The sequence below is a fragment of the Pecten maximus genome, chromosome 8 (assembly GCF_902652985.1).
Source record: "Pecten maximus chromosome 8, xPecMax1.1, whole genome shotgun sequence".
NCBI lineage: Eukaryota > Metazoa > Mollusca > Bivalvia > Pectinida > Pectinidae > Pecten > Pecten maximus.
In genome coordinates, this window is record NC_047022.1 from 36,787,347 (window position 1) to 36,809,547 (window position 22,201).

Sequence of the window (22,201 nt, forward strand, 5' to 3'; positions counted from 1 at the left end):
GTACACCACACCAGTGGATTGTTACAGAACATGTACACACACCAGTGGATTGTTACAGAACATGTACACCACACAGTGGATTGTTACAGAACATGTACACCACACCAGTGGATTGTTACAGAACATGTACACCACACCAGTGGATTGTTACAGAACATGTACACCACACCAGTGTGTTGTTACAGAACATGTACACCACACCAGTGGATTGTTACAGAACATGTACACAACACCAGTGGATTGTTACAGAACATGTACATCACACCAGTGGATTGTTACAGAACATGTACACCACACCAGTGGATTGTTACAGAACATGTACACCACACCAGTGGATTGTTACAGAACATGTACACCACACCAGTGGATTGTTACAGAACATGTACACCACATCAGTGGATTGTTACAGAACATGTACACCACACCAGTGGATTGTTACTGAACATGCACATCATACAAGTGGATTGTTACCGTACATGACGACACCAGATTGGACGGCTGTTGTCAGGAACACGACGTCAAAGTGGATTGTTACTGTACATTACGACACCAGATTGGACGGCTGTTGTCAGGAACACGACGTCAAAGTGGATTGTCACTGTACAGGACGACACCAGATTGGACGGCTGTTGTCAGGAACACGGCGTCAAAGTGGTTGATGCTGTCTTTTTCACGATGCCGGTGTGCTGTGACCTTTACTCTACAGTATCATGTCCCTTCGTGTACATGGCTTCTGGTTTAACTCTGGTTACCAACCAGACTAATAACAAGGCAGATACCAATTACCCCTTTAAATGTTCAAAATATTTAAACGTTATAAACAGAGGATGCTTTTGAACAATATATAGACCTAAATTAGACTTGAATTAATGATTTTTTAAAAGCAGACTTGTGTAAACGTCATGATGTACGCGGTAATTACAGGAGATTGGTGAACACCCAGTAGACGAGAGATTGTACAGTAGCCACAGACTGACCGAACACAATGATGCGATAAGATTGATTTAAATGTCCAGATTTCCCTTCAGAATTTCAGCCTCGTCCACCATACACTAAGCGCCTATTGCACTATATATACACTCGTAATAGAAAACAGTTATCGGGCTCTTTAATACTGAACACAAAGTTAAAAGGGGAAATGAAACGAGATTAGCGGCGATAAAACAGCTGATTGTTGACTGAGTAGAAACACGCCAGGTTATGAAAAGGCTGTTTTGTTTATAAGACAACCTATATAACAGGTATACAGACTTGTTCACAGAGCCGTATAGCCTACACCTCGACCAGCAGTCACTGACAAATTATTCTCGAGAGACACCTACTACTGAACACCGGTAGTCAAACGGTCAACGTAAGGTTAGTATCTGGACCAGCACTACGCCGTGTCTTTTTGGGAACAAACTTAACTTCAGTACTGGATTAGGAGGAGACCAAGTAATGGATTACGTAGGACTTTAAAATGTGTACCCTGTCACGGATAGATGGGACCACTGGGATTCTATGTAAGTGATCGTTGTGTCTATGTACACATTTGACAGTACTAAATGAGACCCCCGTAGGTAATGATATAGTATGCAATTAACTTAATAAACTCAGGAACTATATATAACATTAACGAGAAAATCCAACATCTAAAATCATTTTTCAGACACCCACACAGCAAACTGGCAATGCATTTTTTGCTCGGAGAGAAGTTAACACAGTCGGAACTTTAGACGTGCATTACTAGTCTAGAATGATACTTACGATCTTGTATTTTGAACGTTTAATTGAATTGTTTGAACTCGTAATAGAAATATCGATGTTCTTCCCCAACTTGATGCTCAGAGGGCGATATCCAGTTTATTATCGTAGGTTACCGTAACGAAGTTAGTGGGAGTCAACTTGTACGACAATGTTTACCGTGTAGGCGATTTATAATTGTCATACTGCAAAGACGATTAGTGGAGATGTTTTTTCTTCTCCGTGACATTTGAAATAAAAGTTGTAATACGTGCTGTGTGTGGGCTCCACAGACATAACGAAAACGTTTAAATTATGTACAGTTTTTCAATAATAGACCTAATTTTCATGATCGAAATACGATCGTTAAGTTTAATCTTTATTTCACATCCCGTCCTAACAGTGCAATACCATCATATGTATAAACTCATTATATTACACTTTACATGACTTTTTCTTCATCCGTTCATTGTCTTAAATACATCTTAATCATCAGTAAACCCAACAACTAATCACAAACCAACTCAGGGTTCATCGATGTTTCTGTCTTCCAGTTGTCTGATTTTGAGGAGAGGTGTTCCAGTAGGATACAGCCATAACCTGCCTAGCACTCTGTAAAATTGGACGTCAGGTATACATACAGGAGTAGAATAAAGGACAAGTATGTGATTCGTTCCCGGAATATATGGAGTTAGCAGCGTATCGAGACAGGAGATGAGGGCAGTACCATTACAGGATAGGACTGAGTGCTGTGAGGTCAGAAGGTCACTCCAGATTTGTTGACTGCCTATCTGACTAAGCGGAGTGATTCAGCCCTGAAGTATCGTGTGTCCGGAATCTCCATCAGGCATTTGTGGATATGATGTATTAAAGAGATAACGTAATCCTTTATCATGAGAAATATAAGTGACAGAAAGGTTAGTGAATACTGACTATGGAAATAGTAATGATGTCATTTGATATCAAATACTATTCAGAGGAGCTTGGCGATGTAACACATGTTAACACATAGAGTTTTTGCATCAGAAGCTAATGTGAATGAGGCTTGATTGCAAAGTGCTTTCTTTATTTCTGAGATCAATTCGAGTTAGACGAAATCAGCAATCAGTTTCAACCGAAATTTTCTGATTTTACAGTATTGCCGTCGTTGATTACAGGATATTCTCGCACTATCATTCAACGTTCTGATTTAAAGTGCTTTAGGGATAGGTTAGTCTTTTGTACTTTACAACAAATATCAGTAATTAAAATGGGTTGATATGAGGGTGTTTAAAATAATGTTTAAAGTGAAACCGGTATCATCCACTACTCTGTAAGATTTAATACCTCGTGGTGGTTTGACTGTAGATGGCTTGTAATATTCCGTGAACTTTACTGGCGATTCCAGGTGTGGACGGCGGGAGACCATCGTCATGCGTGTACGTGAGGGATTTATCTATACAGGCGCTCTAAGTGTGATTGACAGCTGGGGCTATCTGTGTACCCTCTCAAGTTCTGGTGGTAAGACAACAGGAAGACACGACACGGACCAACCCGTGGATAATTCACCAGACTCCTCCAGAACGGGGGCCAAGGTTGTTTACAAAAAGACCAATGCGCAATCCCTCTGGGGTACAGATTTGTCTTCTAATATGTACTGTGTTTGTAGCTTAACTCTCTGCTGATAATTGTGAATGGATGCATGCTATATAAACATTTATGATAGACGAAGTAAATATGTTCTTTTCAATAAATGTCAACTGGAATATATTGTAATACGGAAGGGATGACACGGAATTACTGATTCAGTAGGTAGGACGATTATGTGACACTTTTGAAATGTCATGTTCAAATTATACACCAAGGATTACCATAAGACGACTATTTAGAAGTGTTTTGTTTCGAAGGTGCTAACGAGTCGTCCGTTCTTCCTCTAACGCTGACTTATCCCTGGAATACCTTAAGAACCAATACCTCCTGTGTATCTGTCGATGGCTCCGCTACTAAGGATTCTACGTCGGAACACGGTACGCGTTTTCAACTTTGTTGTAGGACTGTTGGTGTTAAAATGATTTTTCTTCATTGTTTTCTTATTGTTCTGTGCCATATTGGAGTATTGTCTTCGCTGAGGATTGGTTTGTTAATGCCGAAGGATGTTTATAACTATGGGATTCCAAGCTACCAGACGTCCTCTGGAGCATTCCTGGCCGCTCTTCACGACATCGCTGGTGATGTGAACTACACGTTCATCGACACGTTTTGTCTAAACAGCCTCGCTCTGGCCGGTACAGCGAAGATCAGCAAAGATGTTGACGTCATCATAGGTCCCGCTTGTGGAGAGGAAGGTAACGTTTTGTATTAAATTGACCATACTCATTTTTTTTTTAAATACATTAAAAGTTCTAAAAAGTTACCTCACTCAGTATTTACTACTTTACGTAACTCTTCCCCAAGTCTAAATGTGATAAATGTTTAACGTTTCTCCCATAGGTTAACGTTATAGTAATATTAATACTGAATTGTATGTCTAACATCAAATTTTCAAAGCTATGAATATACAATAGATAATCAAGATACATTGGCTAAGTAATTTTTCTGTGTTCAGGTAAATATGCTATGTGGATCAGCAGGGAATTCTCGTATAATCCCAGATCAATATAATGACTTAAAACTAAGATATGGAATCTATTGCCTGGATTTAATAATGACATTTAGACTATCGATGGTGAATCTATTGATAAAACTTGTCGTACAATCAAAGAACTTGATGACGTTCTGAAACAGTGGATAAGTGTAGAGATTATTGTCTAGGTCCACCAGAAATCCTATCTACCTGTAATGGTTCGTCGTCATTGTTTCCGAAATAGCTCTATACTCCTACACATGTCAGCATGTCACATTTCTACGTCTTGGTTACATTGGATTGTAGATACAAACGGAAATCATATTTAATATCGTTCTGGTAAAAAAGAGTATATGTCGAATAATGAATCTAAAACGCGGCTTGGTCATCAAAGTCGATGATTATAGGGGCCAACAGTGTGGGGGACTCTAAATGGGGCTAAACACAAGTTATGATATAGAAGGGGCAGTTAACCCATGATTTCATCCCTTTGGCAACAACAAATGTGTGGGTATACTCCTAAGTCGTGGTATAAATGTGAACGGCAAACCTCAGGGGCTTAATATCAACAATCTGTAAGGCTCTGTATTTCATACCTCTTATGAATTACAGTCCCATGTACCCAAACCATGCATGGCGCCTCTGATCGTACAGTTTGCCGTTTCTCACTTAAATAATATTTGTATTCTAGTTAGTAACGCTATAGGAAAAACATTTCCTAGTTACTAGTGACAATGTAAGAGAATATTCTGGTAATGGCAAAATCTTTTCTATTGTAAATCTAACGCTCAATTAAAACATATTGTACATCTGAATCAAGAAAAACTAAAGATATCTTAAAAGTAATACTATACACACGATTACCATGTTATCATGTCAATGTCAGATATTAATTACTTATATACACACGATAAACCTGTTATCATGTCAATGTCAGATATTAATTACTAATATACACACGATTACCCTGTTATCACGTCAATGTCAGATATTAATTACTTATGTACACACGATTACCCTGTTATCATGTCAATGTCAGATATAAATTACTTATATACACACGATAAACCTGTTATCATGTCAATGTCAGATATTAATTACTAATATACACACGATTACCCTGTTATCACGTCAATGTCAGATATTAATTACTTATATACACACTATTACCCTGTTATCATGTCAATGTCAGATATTAATTACTAATATATACACACTATTACCATGTTATCATGTCAATGTCAGATATTAATTACTAATATACACACGATTACCCTGTTATCACGTCAATGTAAGATATTAATTACTTATATACACAGTATTACCCTGTTATCATGTCAATGTCAGATATTAATTACTTATATACACACGATTACCATGTTATCATGTCAATGTCAGATATTAATGACTTATATATACACGATTACCCTGTTATCATGTCAATGTCAGATATTAATTACTTATATACACAAGATTACCCTATTATCATGTCAATGTCAGATATTAATTACTAATATACACACTATTACCCTGTTATCATGTCAATGTCAGATATTAATTACTTATATACACACTATTACACTGTTATCATGTCAATGTCAGATATTAATTACTTATATACACACCATTACCCTGTTATCATGTCAATGTCATATATTAATTACTAATATACACACTATTACCCTGTTATCATGTCAATGTCAGATATTAATTACTTATATACACACTATTACACTGTTATCATGTCAATGTCAGATATTAATTACTTATATACACACTATTACACTGTTATCATGTCAATGTCAGATATTAATTACTTATATACACACTATTACCCTGTTATCATGTCAATGTCAGATATTAATTACTTATATATACACTATTACCCTGTTATCATGTCAATGTCAGATATTAATTACTTATATACACACGATTACCCTGTTATCATGTCAATGTCAGATATTAATTACTTATATACACACTATTACCCTGTTATCATGTCAATGTCAGATATTAATTACTTTTATTATACCTTTACGTTTTTTTCTCTATATAAAAGTAATGTGATAATTTGACTATCAGCCTCGAGAGGATTGCGCATGTGTTTCCAGGACTATCACACCGTGTGACAGTTCGAAAAAACTGTCACACGGCGAACTGTCACACCCCTGCTGTAACGTCGTCAGAACGTTTGAAAGACAGACCGACATGCAAGCGCTTAATTGACACAGATTGTTTGTTGTTGCAGACGGTAGCCTAACATTTTGTTTTCTCTCGCGAAACGATCAAACATGGATCAACACACGCGTTTTCAAAATGCCACAGACGTAGAGATCGAGTCATTATTAACGGACAGAGATAGCCAAAACAGTAAAAGAGTCATACAAACTTCTGTCAAGTTAATGGAGGGCTATATAGCAGATTCTCATACCAGCACAAACATCTATATAGAGAAAAAAACGTAAAGGTATAATAAAACAGTTATCAAATGGGGTAATTCGGGCAATAGTAATTTTGTCAGCCCCTCATCAACAACGGTTGCCCTCGGGCTAAAGCCCTCGTGCAACAGTTGTTGCTTCGGGGCTGACAAAATTATTATTGCCCTCGTACCCATTTGATAACTCTATAATATACATACTATTACCCTGTTATCATGTCAATGTCAGATATTAATTACTAATATACACACGATAACCCTGTTATCATGTCAATGTCAGATATCAATTACTAATATATACACTATGACCCTGTAATCATGTCAATGTCAGATATTAATTACTTATATATACACACTATTACCCTGTTATCATGTCAATGTCAGATATTAATTACTTATATATACACACTATTACCCTGTTATCATATCAATGTCAGATATCAATTACTTATATACACACGATAATCCTGTTATCATTTTAATGTCAGATATTAATTACTGATATACACACGATTACCCTGTTATCGTGTCAATGTCAGATATTAATTACTTATATACACACAATAACCCTGTTATCATGTCAATGTCAGATATTAATTACTAATATACACACGATTACCCTGTTATCATGTCAATGTCAGATATTAATTACTAATATACACACGATAAACCTGTTATCATGTCAATGTCAGATATTAATTACTTATATACACACGATTACCCTGTTATCATGTCAATGTCAGATATAAATTACTAATATATACACACTATTACCATGTTATCATGTCAATGTCAGATATTAAATACTTATATATACACTATTACCCTGTTATCATGTCAATGTCAGATATTAATTACTTATATACACACTATTACCCTGTTATCATGTCAATGTCAGATATTTATTACTTATATACACACTATTACCCTGTTATCATATCAATGTCAGATATCAATTACTTATATACACACGATAATCCTGTTATCATTTTAATGTCAGATATTAATTACTGATATACACACGATTACCCTGTTATCGTGTCAATGTCAGATATTAATTACTTATATACACACAATAACCCTGTTATCATCAATGTCAAATGTCAGACCCTGTTATCATGTCAATGTCAGATATAAATACTAAATACACCTATACCATGTTATCATGTCAATGTCAGATATTAAATACTTATATATACACTATTACCCTGTTATCATGTCAATGTCAGATATTAATTACTTATATACACACTATTACCCTGTTATCATGTCAATGTCAGATATTTATTACTTATATACACACTATTACCCTGTTATCATGTCAATGTCAGATATTAATTACTTATGTACACACGATTACCCTGTTATCATGTCAATGTCAGATATTAATTACTTATATACACACTATTACCCTGTTACCATGTCAATGTCAGATATTAATTACTTATATACACACTATTACCCTGTTATCATGTCAATGTCAGATATTAATTACTTATGTACACACGATTACCCTGTTATCATGTCAATGTCAGATATTAATTACTTATATACACACTATTACCCTGTTATCATGTCAATGTCAGATATTAATTACTAATATACACACAATTATCATGACAATGTTATTTTGGTGACGTTACCTTATAGTAGTGCCACAGAATCAATGGTTAAACCTTACGTTTCAACTCCTTGATGATAGAAATTTCTCGTAAACCAATACATGCAATCCATTCTGAGTGTTAAGAAGATGATGTTACACGAGTTTTCATGGCATATCAAGTTTATTTAACAAGTCGACGATTTTTGTAATTTAATTGAACCTCTTGTGTGTTTCATAAATAACTCAGATGAAATGGAAACTGATTTAAGATTTTAATTTTTTAGAACACAGCATTTTGTCAGACAGATATGGATTATGTAATAGAGATATTTTAATTTCAATTTGGTTTTTTAGTAAACGTCAAAATGTATTTAAAGCAATGAAGTGGTTACTTAAAACAACAAAGCCTTTCGGAGCTTGTAGACAATTACTAGGTGTAACTACATGTAAGTTCACAGCACAATAGAAGAAGTAAGTGTTATGACACAAATTCAAAAAAATCATACCACCGTTATCATGGAAATGTCATGTCATACAACTGTCTTACACATATAAAAGTCCGTTCACTTGAAGGAATTTCTATTAGAAAAACTGTGTCTGTAGTACCTGGTAACAAAGTGTCTGTAGTACCTGGTAACTCAGTGTCTGTAGTACCCGGTAACTCAGTGTCTGTAGTACCTGGTTACTCAGTGTCTGTAGTACCTGGTAACAAAGTGTCTATAGTACCTGGTAACTCAGTGTCTGTAGTACCTGGTAACAAAGTGTCTATAGTACCTGGTAACTCAGTGTTTGTTGTACCCGGTAACTCAGTGTATGTAGTACCTGGTAACTCAGTGTCTGTAGTACCAGGTAACTCAGTGTCTATAGTACCTGGTAACTCAGTGTCTGTAGTACCTGGTAACTCAGTGTCTGTAGTACCTGGTAACTCAGTGTCTGTAGTACCTGGTAACTCAGTGTCTGTAGTACCTGGTAACTCAGTGTCTATAGTACCTGGTAACTCAGTGTCTGTAGTACCTGGTATCTCAGTGTCTGTAGTACCTGGTAACTCAGTGTCTGTAGTACCTGGTATCTCAGTGTCTGTAGTACCAGGTAACTCAGTGTCTGTAGTACCTGGTAACTCAGTGTCTGTAGTACCTGGTATCTCAGTGTCTGTAGTACCTGGTAACTCAGTGTCTGTAGTACCTGGTATCTCAGTGTCTGTAGTACCAGGTAACTCAGTGTTTGTAGTACCTGGTAACTCAGTGTCTGTAGTACCGGGTAACTCAGTGTCTGTAGTACCTGGTAACTAAGTGTCTGTAGTACCTGGTAACTCAGTGTCTGTAGTACCAGGTAACTCAGTGTATGTAGTACCTGTTAACTCAGTGTCTGTAGTACCTGGTAACCCAGTGTCTGTAATACCTCGTAACTCAGTGTCTGTAGTACCTGGTAACTCCGTGTCTGTAGTACCTGGTTTCTCAGTGTCTGTAGTACCTGGTACTGTCTGTAGTACCTGGTAACCAGTGTCTGTAATACCTCGTAACTCAGTGTCTGTAGTACCTGGTAACTCAGTGTCTGCAGTACCTGGTAACCCAGTGTCTGTAGTACATGGTAACTCAGTGTCTGTAGTACCTGGTAACTCAGTGTCTGCAGTACCTGGTAACCCAGTGTCTGTAGTACCTGGTAACTCAGTGTCTGTAGTACCCGGTAACTCAGTTTCTGTAGTACCCGGTAACTCAGTGTCTGTAGTACCTGGTAACTCAGTGTCTGTAGTACCTGGTACTCAGTGTCTGTAGTACCTGGTACTCAGTGTCTGTAGTACCTGGTAACTCAGTGTCTGTAGTACCTGGTACTCAGTGTCTGTAGTACTGTACCTGGTAACTCAGTGTCTGTAGTACCTGGTATCTCAGTGTCTGTAGTACCTGATAGTGTCTGTAGTACCTGGTAACTCAGTGTCTGTAGTACCTGGTAACTCAGTGTATGTAGTACCTGGTAACTCAGTGTCTGTAGTACCTGGTTACTCAGTGTCTGTAGTACCTGGTAACTCAGTGTCTGTAGTACCTGGTAACTCAGTGTCTATAGTACCTGGTAACTCAGTGTCTGTAGTACCTGGTTACTCAGTGTCTGTAGTACCTGATAGTGTCTGTAGTACCTGGTAACTCAGTGTCTGTAGTACCTGGTAACTCAGTGTCTGTAGTACCTGGTAACTCAGTGTCTGTAGTACCTGGTAACTCAGTGTCTGTAGTACCTGGTAACTCAGTGTCTGTAGTACCTGGTAACTCAGTGTCTGTAGTACCTGGTAACTCAGTGTCTGTAGTACCTGGTAACTCAGTGTCTGTAGTACCTGGTAACTCAGTGTCTGTAGTACCTGGTAACTCAGTGTCTGTAGTACCTGGTAACTCAGTGTCTGTAGTACCTGGTAACTCAGTGTCTGTAGTACCTGGTAACTCAGTGTCTGTAGTACCTGGTAACTCAGTGTCTGTAGTACCTGGTAACTCAGTGTATGTAGTACCCTGGTAACTCAGTGTATGTAGTACCTGATAGTGTCTGTAGTACCTGGTAACTCAGTGTCTGTAGTACCTGGTAACTCAGTGTCTATAGTACCTGGTAACTCAGTGTCTGTAGTACCTGGTAACTCAGTGTCTGTAGTACCAGGTAACTCAGTGTCTATAGTACCTGGTAACTCAGTGTCTGTAGTACCGGGTAACTCAGTGTCTGTAGTACCTGGTAACTCAGTGTCTGTAGTACCCGGTAACTCAATGTCTTTAATACTTTGTAACTCCTACGACAACATTGAGGATATGTTTCTGCAGTTAATGATAAATAATTCCAACATCTGCTTTATGTTTGTTTTTCCTCTATCTCTATTCAGGGAAAGGTCATAAGTATGATGTATGGTGATGTCCTTTATGATTGTACCTGGCAGGCGGGGATTAATTTTAAATATTCCCTTGACTGGGGGATCACTCTACTGATGCTGAAAAAAGGCATGTCTGCTAGTGTTATTATAAATTTGATGAACGTTATCGATTCTCTCTCCTCGTCTCATACTAGTCATTCGTTAGTGGTCTGGGTTATTATGACGTCTAGCTTTAAAGAGCATGGGACGCTGGAAGGTTTGGTCTGAATTCATCCCCAACTATTGCGTGAATGCTTTCTTACTTGGAAAAATCTTTATCGTATTGATATGAAGTAAAATATTGTACATGTATTAATTAAGACCCAATCATTTAATTAACTTTTTGAATGATCTTAACATTAGATTCTGAACACAGGACGTGAGTATTGCAGACTTGGTAATCAACCGTACATGACATCGTGTAGAGAGCTTCCGAGACTTTCACGTTTCTGTCAAGTTAGAAACAGCTTTAAACGAACACTATTTTATCCTGAATTCCCATTTGTATTGTTAACCAAAGTCAGTACCTAGTAGTTTATCAGTGCGAGTTTGTTACTTATAAAACCGAAAGTCAAATATATCTTTATTACGGCACCTCCATAGAATTTCTAAACGACATTGAGATACAAATAGCTTTGCCAAGTGGTCTTTGACCTTGTCTAAATCCTCTACCACACCACAATTTATAATCAGACATTGGACAAAACAAAATACTTTCCGTGTCTGACATTGTCGGTAAGAATGTCAAATTCCCCAAACTCTTTCACATTAAATAGGAGTGGTTAACCAGGGATTCTTTTGTTTGACGGAAGGTCTTTATATGTGACCGAGACGCTTATTTTGTCGATGTTATTACTCTTCTGAATAAAACGTCTTTGAGAAGCTGATTTGTCGCGACTAAATCCAATTCTTATAAATATGGAACTATTTGATCGCTGACATCTCTGAACCGCAAGTCACATCCATCTTTTTCTCTTTAAAATGTTTTCTTTATTTTCGGAAATGTCATTAATGTTATTGCAAAGATGTATATGACATTTAGAATATCTTTAGTAAGACATTTATTGTTCCAATAATATGTAAAGAGAAGGTAACTATTCCGTATGTTTTAAGCCTCCGTTTCACAGTGGCACACGGTTTTTCCATTTCTACTGTATTTCCCCAAGCTTTCATTAATATGTTTTAACTGTACACATTGCATGACTAGATAAAGGGATAATGTTACATTAAATGTTTTAGATAAAGAAAAAATGTTGCTACTGACTGCAGCTGCCAAATCTGCAGCTCCTGTTACAGTTATGGAATAATTGCCTGTTAAGATTACTTGTCAATGAGCTAGAATATCTTAACACATACTGAAACAATATATATATAAGTTACAGCGAATAAATATTTTTATATGACTGCACATTATATTCTTTTAGAAAAATACTTGTTACTTTTGTAGGGGTTTCGTTACACTGCCAGTGAATCTGTATACGTGACATTGCGATGACTAGTACGGTGTGTACACTGTCACCTTCATCAGACCAATGACTAGTACGGTATGTACACTGTCACCTTCATCAGACCAATGACTAGTACGGTGTGTACATTGTCACCTTCATCAGACCAATGACTAGTACGGTGTGTACACTGTCACCTTCATCAGACCAATGACTAGTACGGTATGTACACTGTCACCTTCATCAGACAAATGACTAGTACGGTATGTACACTGTCACCTTCATCAGACCAATGACTAGTACGGTATGTACACTGTCACCTTCATCAGACCAATGACTAAGTACGGTATGTACACTGTCACCTTCATCAGACCAATGACTAGTACGGTATGTACACTGTCACCTTCATCAGACAAATGACTAGTACGGTGTGTACACTGTCACCTTCAGTCGAGATAAATGACTAGTACGGTATGTACACTGTCACCTTCATCAGACCAATGACTAGTACGGTATGTACACTGTCACCTTCATCAGACCAATGACTAGTACGGTATGTACACTGTCACCTTCATCAGACCAATGACTAGTACGGTATGTACACTGTCACCTTCATCAAGACAATGACTAGTACGGTATGTACACTGTCACCTTCATCAGACCAATGACTAGTACGGTATGTACACTGTCACCTTCATCAGACCAATGACTAGTACGGTTTGTACACTGTCACCTTCATCAGACCAATGACTAGTACGGTATGTACACTGTCACCTTCATCAGACCAATGACAAGTACGGTATGTACACTGTCACCTTCATCAGACCAATGACTAGTACGGTATGTACACTGTCACCTTATCAGACAAATGACTAGTACGGTGTGTACATTGTCACCTTCGTGAGATAAATGACTAGTACGGTATGTACACTGTCACCTTCATCAGACCAATGACTAGTACGGTATGTACACTGTCACCTTCATCAGACCAATGACTAGTACGGTATGTACACTGTCACCTTCATCAGACCAATGACTAGTACGGTATGTACACTGTCACCTTCGTCAGTTCAATGACTAGTACGGTATGCACACTGTCACCTTCGTCAGACAAATGACTAGTACGGTGTGTACACTGTCACCTTCATCAGACAAATGACTAGTACGGTGTGTACACTGTCACCTTCATCAGACCAATGACTAGTACGGTGTGTACACTGTCACCTTCATCAGACCAATGACTAGTACGGTATGTACACTGTCACCTTCATCAGACCAATGACTAGTACGGTATGTACACTGTCATCTTCATCAGACCAATTACTAGTACGGTATGTACATTGTCACCTTCGTCAGACAAATGACTAGTACGGTGTATACACTGTCACCTTCATCAGACCAATGACTAGTACGGTGTGTACACTGTCACCTTCATCAGACCAATTACTAGTACGGTGTGTACACTGTCACCTTCGTCAGACAAATGACTAGTACGGTGTATACACTGTCACCTTCATCAGACAAATGACTAGTACGGTGTGTACACTGTCACCTTCATCAGACCAATGACTAGAACGGTATGTACACTGTCACCTTCATCAGACAAACGACAAGTACGGTGTGTACACTGTCACCTTCATCAGACCAATGACTAGTACGGTGTGTACATTGTCACCTTCGTCAGACAAATGACTAGTACGGTATGTACACTGTCACTTTCATCAGACCAATGACTAGTACGGTATGTACACTGTCACCTTTATCAGACCAATGACTAGTACGGTATGTACACTGTCACCTTCGTCAGACCAATGACGAGTACGGTATGTACACTGTCACCTTCGTCAAACCAATGACTAGTACGGTGTGTACAATGTCACCTTCGTCAGACCAATGACTAGTACGGTGTGTACACTGTCACCTTCATCAGACCAATGACTAGTACGGTATGTACACTGTCACCTTCATCAGACAAATGACTAGTACGGTATGTACACTGTCACCTTCATCAGACCAATGACTAGTACGGTATGTACACTGTCACCTTCATCAGACAAATGACTAGTACGGTTTGTACACGGTCACCTTCATCAGACCAATGACTAGTACGGTATGTACACTGTCACCTTCATCAGACCAATGACAAGTACGGTATGTACACTGTCACCTTCATCAGACCAATTACTAGTACGGTATGTACACTGTCATCTTCATCAGACCAATGACTAGTACGGTATGTACACTGTCACCTTCATCAGACAAATGACTAGTACGGTATGTACACTGTCACCGTCATCAGACAAATGACTAGTACGGTGTGTACACTGTCACCTTCATCAGACAAATGACTAGTACGGTATGTACACTGTCACCTTCATCAGACCAATTACTAGTACGGTATGTACACTGTCACCTTCGTCAGACAAATGACTAGTACGGTATGTACACTGTCACCTTCGTCAGACAAATGACTAGTACGGTGTGTACACTGTCACCTTCATCAGACCAATGACTAGTACGGTATGTACACTGTCACTTTCATCAGACAAATGACTAGTACGGTATGTACACTGTCACCGTCATCAGACAAATGACTAGTACGGTGTGTACACTGTCACCTTCATCAGACAAATGACTAGTACGGTATGTACACTGTCACTTTCATCAGACAAATGACTAGTACGGTGTGTACACTGTCACCTTCATCAGACCAATGACTAGTACGGTGTGTACACTGTCACCTTCATCAGACCAATGACTAGTACGGTATGTACATTGTCACCTTCATCCGACAAACGACCAGAACAGCACGTGGACACACAGAGGTGTAAAACGTGTACGAGTTGTCTTCGAAATTAGAAGATCGGTGTCGATTTGGGAAATGCTGCGGTTGCAACGACAGTAATCGTATTATAATAGCTGAACTAGCCAGTAACGCTATCCCTAGGTACGTATGTGGTCATTATCAAATGGAGATAAACAACTACACGATATGAGGAAGATAAAGAAGGGTCGTTTGATGAAAACATTGTTTACGCTTGTTGAAGTAGTATCAACAATGATTAAGTCGTGGTTGTACAGGTATAGCTGAAGTATTACGGTCACAGAAAGGTGTGCCAAACGAGAGTTTGAAGTATCGCTGAGAGCAGTAAGTCGTCAGTTTGGAGAGAAATGGGCCTTATTATCTTGTCCTTGAGTAGTTTGGTTGCGCAGTTCAGTCGGTTAGAACGCCGGCCACGTAACCTCAGGTGAAAATCGATGTGCGTAGTTCGACGCTCCCTACCCGTGTCGGTTAGTGTTTCTCGGGAAACTGAGAAAAGGGCAGATCTGTGCTGGTTCTAGTTGTGTCCTTAGGTAAGAATCTGTACCCTAATGTCTCTCGATTGTAGGCGACGAACCTCCCGTTTGTTGTTCAGAGATGTAGTCACCAAGCAAACAAACCTTGGTATTAAATATGACAATGATCTAGTTTGCTCGCATCTTCGCTAATCAAGGGTTACTCTACGTTAAGCTCCATTTCACATGGAGCTTAGCGTAGAGCAACCCTTGGTTAGCGAAGATGGTTTGCTCGTAGAATAAATCTTTTATAAATACATGTATTTGGAGAAACAGCAAAAACTATCAATTACATAGATTATTTGATTGTACTTACCAAGTCACAAAGACGCTGTGTACAATACATATTTAGTACACTACACAAAAGATACATGTTATATTAAAATAGCGGACTACGATAGGATCACAATGGCAACTGATGGGTTTGTAATAAGTTCCGTATAAAAAGAGAATATGGCGTACATGTATGATATAGACACAGATCTCCTGTAAATCTCAAAGGTATAGGGGAGTCCATTGTTTCATGTCTTATGGTTATTGGGAAAATCACATTTACATAATTATTTCATAAACATGGCGATATGCTTTGGTGGTTGGTACAGTCAAACGAAACCTTAGCTCCATGATGTCGCGATTATCCTTATTTTAGTATCCATGTATTTTTCGTGACCATAAGTCATGGCTTGGATGTAACAATCGATCCTAATACAATAGCATTTCAATATCACACGGCATGCATTATTAAATACGTGTTAGTGGTTACAAACGATGGCTGTAGCAGAAGTGCCCAGCCTCATGAACGATAACATCAGAAGGAATGTGAATATAGATATAAAAACAGAATATTACAAAATATCACATACGTATCAAATAGGAGTCCGAGTCAGATAAGATCTTGACTATAACAATAGAAAGGAGACCATACAAAACAGAAAATGATAACGCAGGAAAGGAGATATAAACGGTTAAACTGGGACAATATATGGAATATTGCGTAAATAATACTTAATTTTGTGTCTCTGCGTTGTTTTCAAGTTTCAAGTTTCAGATTTGTGTATCTGCGTTGTTTTCAAGTTTCAAATTTCATATTTGTGTCTGCGTTTCAAGTTTCAGGCTCTTCTTCGATATGAAGTTAGGTTTGTTTATAGCTTCTTGATATGCTTAGTTCCATTACCACCCTAATTCTCATTAGAGAATGTGACTCAAACCGGAGTTTACGTAGATTTGTATGGTGATTGAATGAGAAGACGCCTTCTCTCCTGAAACACCTGTCTCGTGTGCTTTATTGTCATGTTGATTCATAGATGATATTTTTAGAAGACAGAAGTCTTCAACAGTATCGTCAATCAAAAGCTGAACGAATTCAAACGCATTCATTTTCATTAATAGTTTATGATGAAACTGCATCTTTTGTTTTGGAATCTTTGTCCTCTACTTCAGAGAATTCCCCTATTGACTTTCTAGGTTCTCGGAGTATATAATGATACCTTTCTAGCTCAATAGCTTACGCATGTGTAGATCTATGGATTCGAGTCAAACAAATAGGATATGTATCAGAAATATATTTTGTAATGATTGTAATGATTCCTGAAATGTGTATACCTGTACTGTAAGATAAAGGAGAATTTTACAATGAAACTCTTCCGGATGGTATACTTTCATCAAAATTCCATTGTTTTATCATTTGTAACAATGGGTCGGGAAATACCACGATGGTGTATCTCACCGAGTCCTATTGTTTTTGGTATCCGTCGACTCGTCTTAAATGTTGCCGATTCGAGATTTACTTTATTGTTGGTGTATTGATAGGCTTTTTTTCATTTTAACGTTGAAACATGATGAAGGATTGAAACTTTAGTTACGATCACCGTAACAGCAGTAAGTACATCATCCATATAAGTAATGTTAGTACAAAGTACAGTCTTCATTGTCTATGACCGTGTCAAGGAATCAATTAGGACACGCAACAATCAACAAATCTGTTCTGATTAAGTAATGGGGACAGAAAAGTTGAAATATAAATATAAAGTAGCAACTGTACTGTGTCTCCTATGAAGAATATAATTTACTGTATGTTTCGATTAAGGAGCTAAAAACAAAAACAAACAAGAGGCCAAGGGCCTCGTAGCTCTCTGGACGTTGATTAGAAATCCAGCTTGTTTGTATATACAGTTCCTTGCGAATTTCAGTCTTATTTTTTTTTTATTTTGCTATATATTCTCTGTATTTTCAACTTTTTCAATGAATTTTCCTGACTTTGTGTATTGATCGTTTCAAATGAAATTTTGAGAATTGTTTCCTGTTTCATCTCATAATATTTTCACTGTTTTCCGATGTATATGACTAGAGAAATGTTATTCATTTATTAGTCACCAAAGGTCACATGTCAAATTGGTCATCAATATAGTACCAATGCGACATACTTTCAGCTTGCACATTATCACTACATAATACAAATCATCAATATATATGCATATGACTATAATCAATTAGAAACCTATATTCTCTCCAAATTTGATTTAAATTATCACAAGTTTTCTGATATTTACCATATTTACACATGGTACATTTTATACCCAAAACACATTTGTCAACAGTTACATGTATTAGTGATTTAAAGCTATACACTGGGTAACAGGACATATTTCAAATACTAAGTAATAGCTCTGGTTTGGTTTGGTTTGGTTTATTTTGTTTAACGTCCTATTAACATCTAAGGTCATTTAAGGACGGCCTCCCGTGCGTGCGACATGTATGAGTGTGGTGAGTGCATATGTGTGTTTTGGGAGGCTGCGGTGTGTTCGTGTCAAGTCTCCTTGTGATAGGCCGGAACTTTTGCCGATTTAAAGATAGGGCTCCATTCCCATGCTTTCAAGAAATTAAGTTATTATTATGAGAGAAGATAAACAATTGGAACTACTAAGAATACATAGTAATATTCCATATCAGTGTTTGCCAGGGACGTATACACATATACTTCGCGAGACACCCTGTACACTGTAGCAGACGACATAATGTATATAATGTAACACGCATAGCAGCAAATTTTTGCAGCGTCACAGGGATACGTGTGTTGCAGCACATTGTTATATACACATTACAGTGGGTTGATATAGGAACTTTGCCTCATAACTCCTCAGAATAACGTTCGGCATGTCCCTGTGACACCGAGAATGTCCAAAATGACACCGTTAATTGACGATTACTCAAAAATGAAATCATTTAACAACTCAAATTTCTTGTCAAATCTAGTTCGTGTCGACCCCAATCATGTGTCTTGAAATCCATTCTGACAGTCCCACTGTTTCTGATATCCTCTGTCCACAAACTTTTAATAATTCTACTTCCGGCAAAAACATGAGAATGACTGCGTAAGCTCTCCTGGACTCCGTCCAGAGAGCTAAAAACGATTTGTCACTATCAGCATGTCAAGATTATCAGACTGTTCCCCAATACAGATTCCAAACCTGCATGTTTGAAGAGAGGACGACGACATACTGTAATAGCTGCGGGTATTCCATGGCCATTAGGTACCGCAGACCATGATTTTAAAGTCCTGGAATTTATATCCCACATTACATTCGTTTCCCTCTGTATTTTATGGTCATGCGTGATAGTTGATTCTTCCCCATTGTTCTATGAATCAGCCTTTGTTTGACGTAGTTGATCGTGTGTCTGTTATACTTACCCAGAGGCTAGACCACATCGCACACAAACCATTCTTCTCGAAGGCGTTTTTCATATGTCTGCCAACTTATCTGATAAGTTTATTAAAATGTTATATATTTAATGCTCTAGCAGCATAATTTAGTCTGCAGTGGTGTTCAAGGTCAGGGAGCTCTTCCTTTCCTGTTTATCTATAATTTTACATACATTTTTTTTGTAGTTTGATACATTAGGGGACGCTTATTTCGCTAACAATATTTAGTATATATAAAGAACTAGACTTTTATTGTGAGGGTAGGTAGGTTTCGGATTTACAAGTCGTGTAACCACTTCAAGGACTTGGCTATGTACTACGACGAACCTATGGACCCCAATCGCTTATATCACAATTAATTTAACTTCTAAAGCCTGATCGGAGAAAGGTTAAACTCTATATAAACAGTAGACAAAGGGGAATGATTAGGCCTCGAGATTGATGGCCAGGTTCGTGTTACACTAGCGGGCATGTTATCCAAGATTGTGTTGGGCTGGTAATGAAGTAGAGATTGAATGTAAACACCAAGAGTTACAATCTTATCACTGACGGCCCGTATACCTGTTCTGATTAGGGGACTAGTGACAACACAGGGACGTAGACTTTTGTGACACGGTGTATTGTATAACTCGGACCAATTAATTAGAGGCGAGGACCCGACCGCTACTAACGTTATCTGTGCATTTACACCAGCTAGGTATAATTTTGTTGACATTGCGCGATGACCAACATGACCCTGTCATAATTACGTAGATATACCAATTACGTAAACGTTTTAACATGGTATTGTTGACGTGTAGCAAGGACAGAACAGACATTAGGTGTAGAGATTTATTTGATAATACTGACTTTCATTGAGTTATCGTGAAACCAGTGATTAAATTATCTTGTTATTCATGTCACCACAAAGCAGATAGCTCTCCAAATCTGAATATGTTGATGTTACTTCTTTATTGTTTTTGACCATACCCAACTAGGCTTTTATCATTATATTTCTTATTGTTTATCATCTAGTAATCTTCTATTCTTTATAATTTTATAATTTATTATTTTATTACTTTTTATTATTTCATTATTATTTTTTTATTCAATATTTCATTATTTATTATTTTTTAGGCCAGCTTTATTGTAATAACTTCTACATATGTAATTCAGTCAGATGTTAGACATTGTATACATGTACTTTCACAAGTCATACTTGTAAACAAATAACTTCAAAATATAACAATCTGACGGGACTATGTGCTGACTTGAATTTATAATGTATCAATCATTTATACTTACTTTTTTAGAAAAATTAAGAAATGCGGTTGAGTCAACCGAATATGTTTATTTTCTTTGTATTGTGGTATATGCTAGATTTTTGTTTGTAAATTAATGAAAAGTATTGAAAAATAGTTTTGATAATCTTAATATAGGACAACATACAACCATGTGTGTAGTTCCATTAAACAATGTCTTTCATCTCTCTTAGAGAAAGTGATTAAAATGTAACAGATCGATGTATATTGTCATTACACCATGTAACAGATAACTATATGTTGTCATTACACCATGTAACAGATAACTGTGTGTTATCATTACACCATGTAACAGATAACTGTATGTTGTCATTACACCATGTAACAGATAACTGTGTGTTATCATTACACCATGTTACAGATAACTGTGTGTTGTCATTACACCATGTAACAGATAACTGTGTGTTGTCATTACACCATGTAACAGATAACTGTGTGTTGTCATTACACCATGTAACAGATAACTGTATGTTGTCATTACACCGTGTAACAGATAACTGTATGTTGTCATTACACCATGTAACAGATAACTGTATGTTGTCATTACACCATGTAACAGATAACTGTATGTTGTCATTACACCATGTAACAGATAACTGTGTTGTCATTACACCATGTAACAGATAACTGTATGTTGTCATTACACCATGTAACAGATAACTGTATGTTGCCATTACACCATGTAACAGATAACTGTATGTTGTCATTACACCATGTAACAGATAACTGTATGTTGGCATTACACCATGTAACAGATAACTGTGTTGTCATTACACCATGTAACAGATAACTGTGTGTTGTCATTACACCATGTAACAGATAACTGTGTTGTCATTACACCATGTAACAGATAACTGTATGTTGTTATTACACCATGTAACAGATAACTGTGTTGTCATTACACCATGTAACAGATAACTGTATGTTGTCATTACACCATGTAACAGATAACTGTATGTTGTCATTACACCATGTAACAGATAACTGTATGTTGTCATTACACCATGTAACAGATAACTGTATGTTGTCATTACACCATGTAACAGATAATTGTGTGTTGTCATTACACCATGTAACAGATAACTGTATGTTGTCATTACACCATGTAACAGATAACTGTATGTTGTCATTACACCATGTAACAGATAACTGTGTGTTGTCATTACACCATGTAACAGAT

At 37.4% G+C, this 22,201-nt stretch overlaps 1 protein-coding gene across 2 annotated transcripts in view; it reads left to right on the top strand.

The window, feature by feature from the left end:
- The first annotated feature begins 1,234 nt into the window (after positions 1-1,234).
- Positions 1,235-22,201, top strand: part of LOC117333390 (atrial natriuretic peptide receptor 2-like) — a 52,151-nt gene continuing 31,184 nt past the window's right edge. Inside the window, exons 1-2 of one of the 2 annotated variants that reach the window (XM_033892664.1) lie at positions 1,235-1,356; positions 2,277-4,046. In XM_033892664.1, coding sequence (XP_033748555.1) covers positions 3,770-4,046 — 277 coding nt within the window. In that variant the 5' untranslated portion in view covers positions 1,235-1,356; positions 2,277-3,769. Of the gene's footprint in view, positions 1,503-2,276; positions 4,047-22,201 lie in introns of both variants that reach the window. The other variant, XM_033892663.1, reaches the window with a different exon arrangement.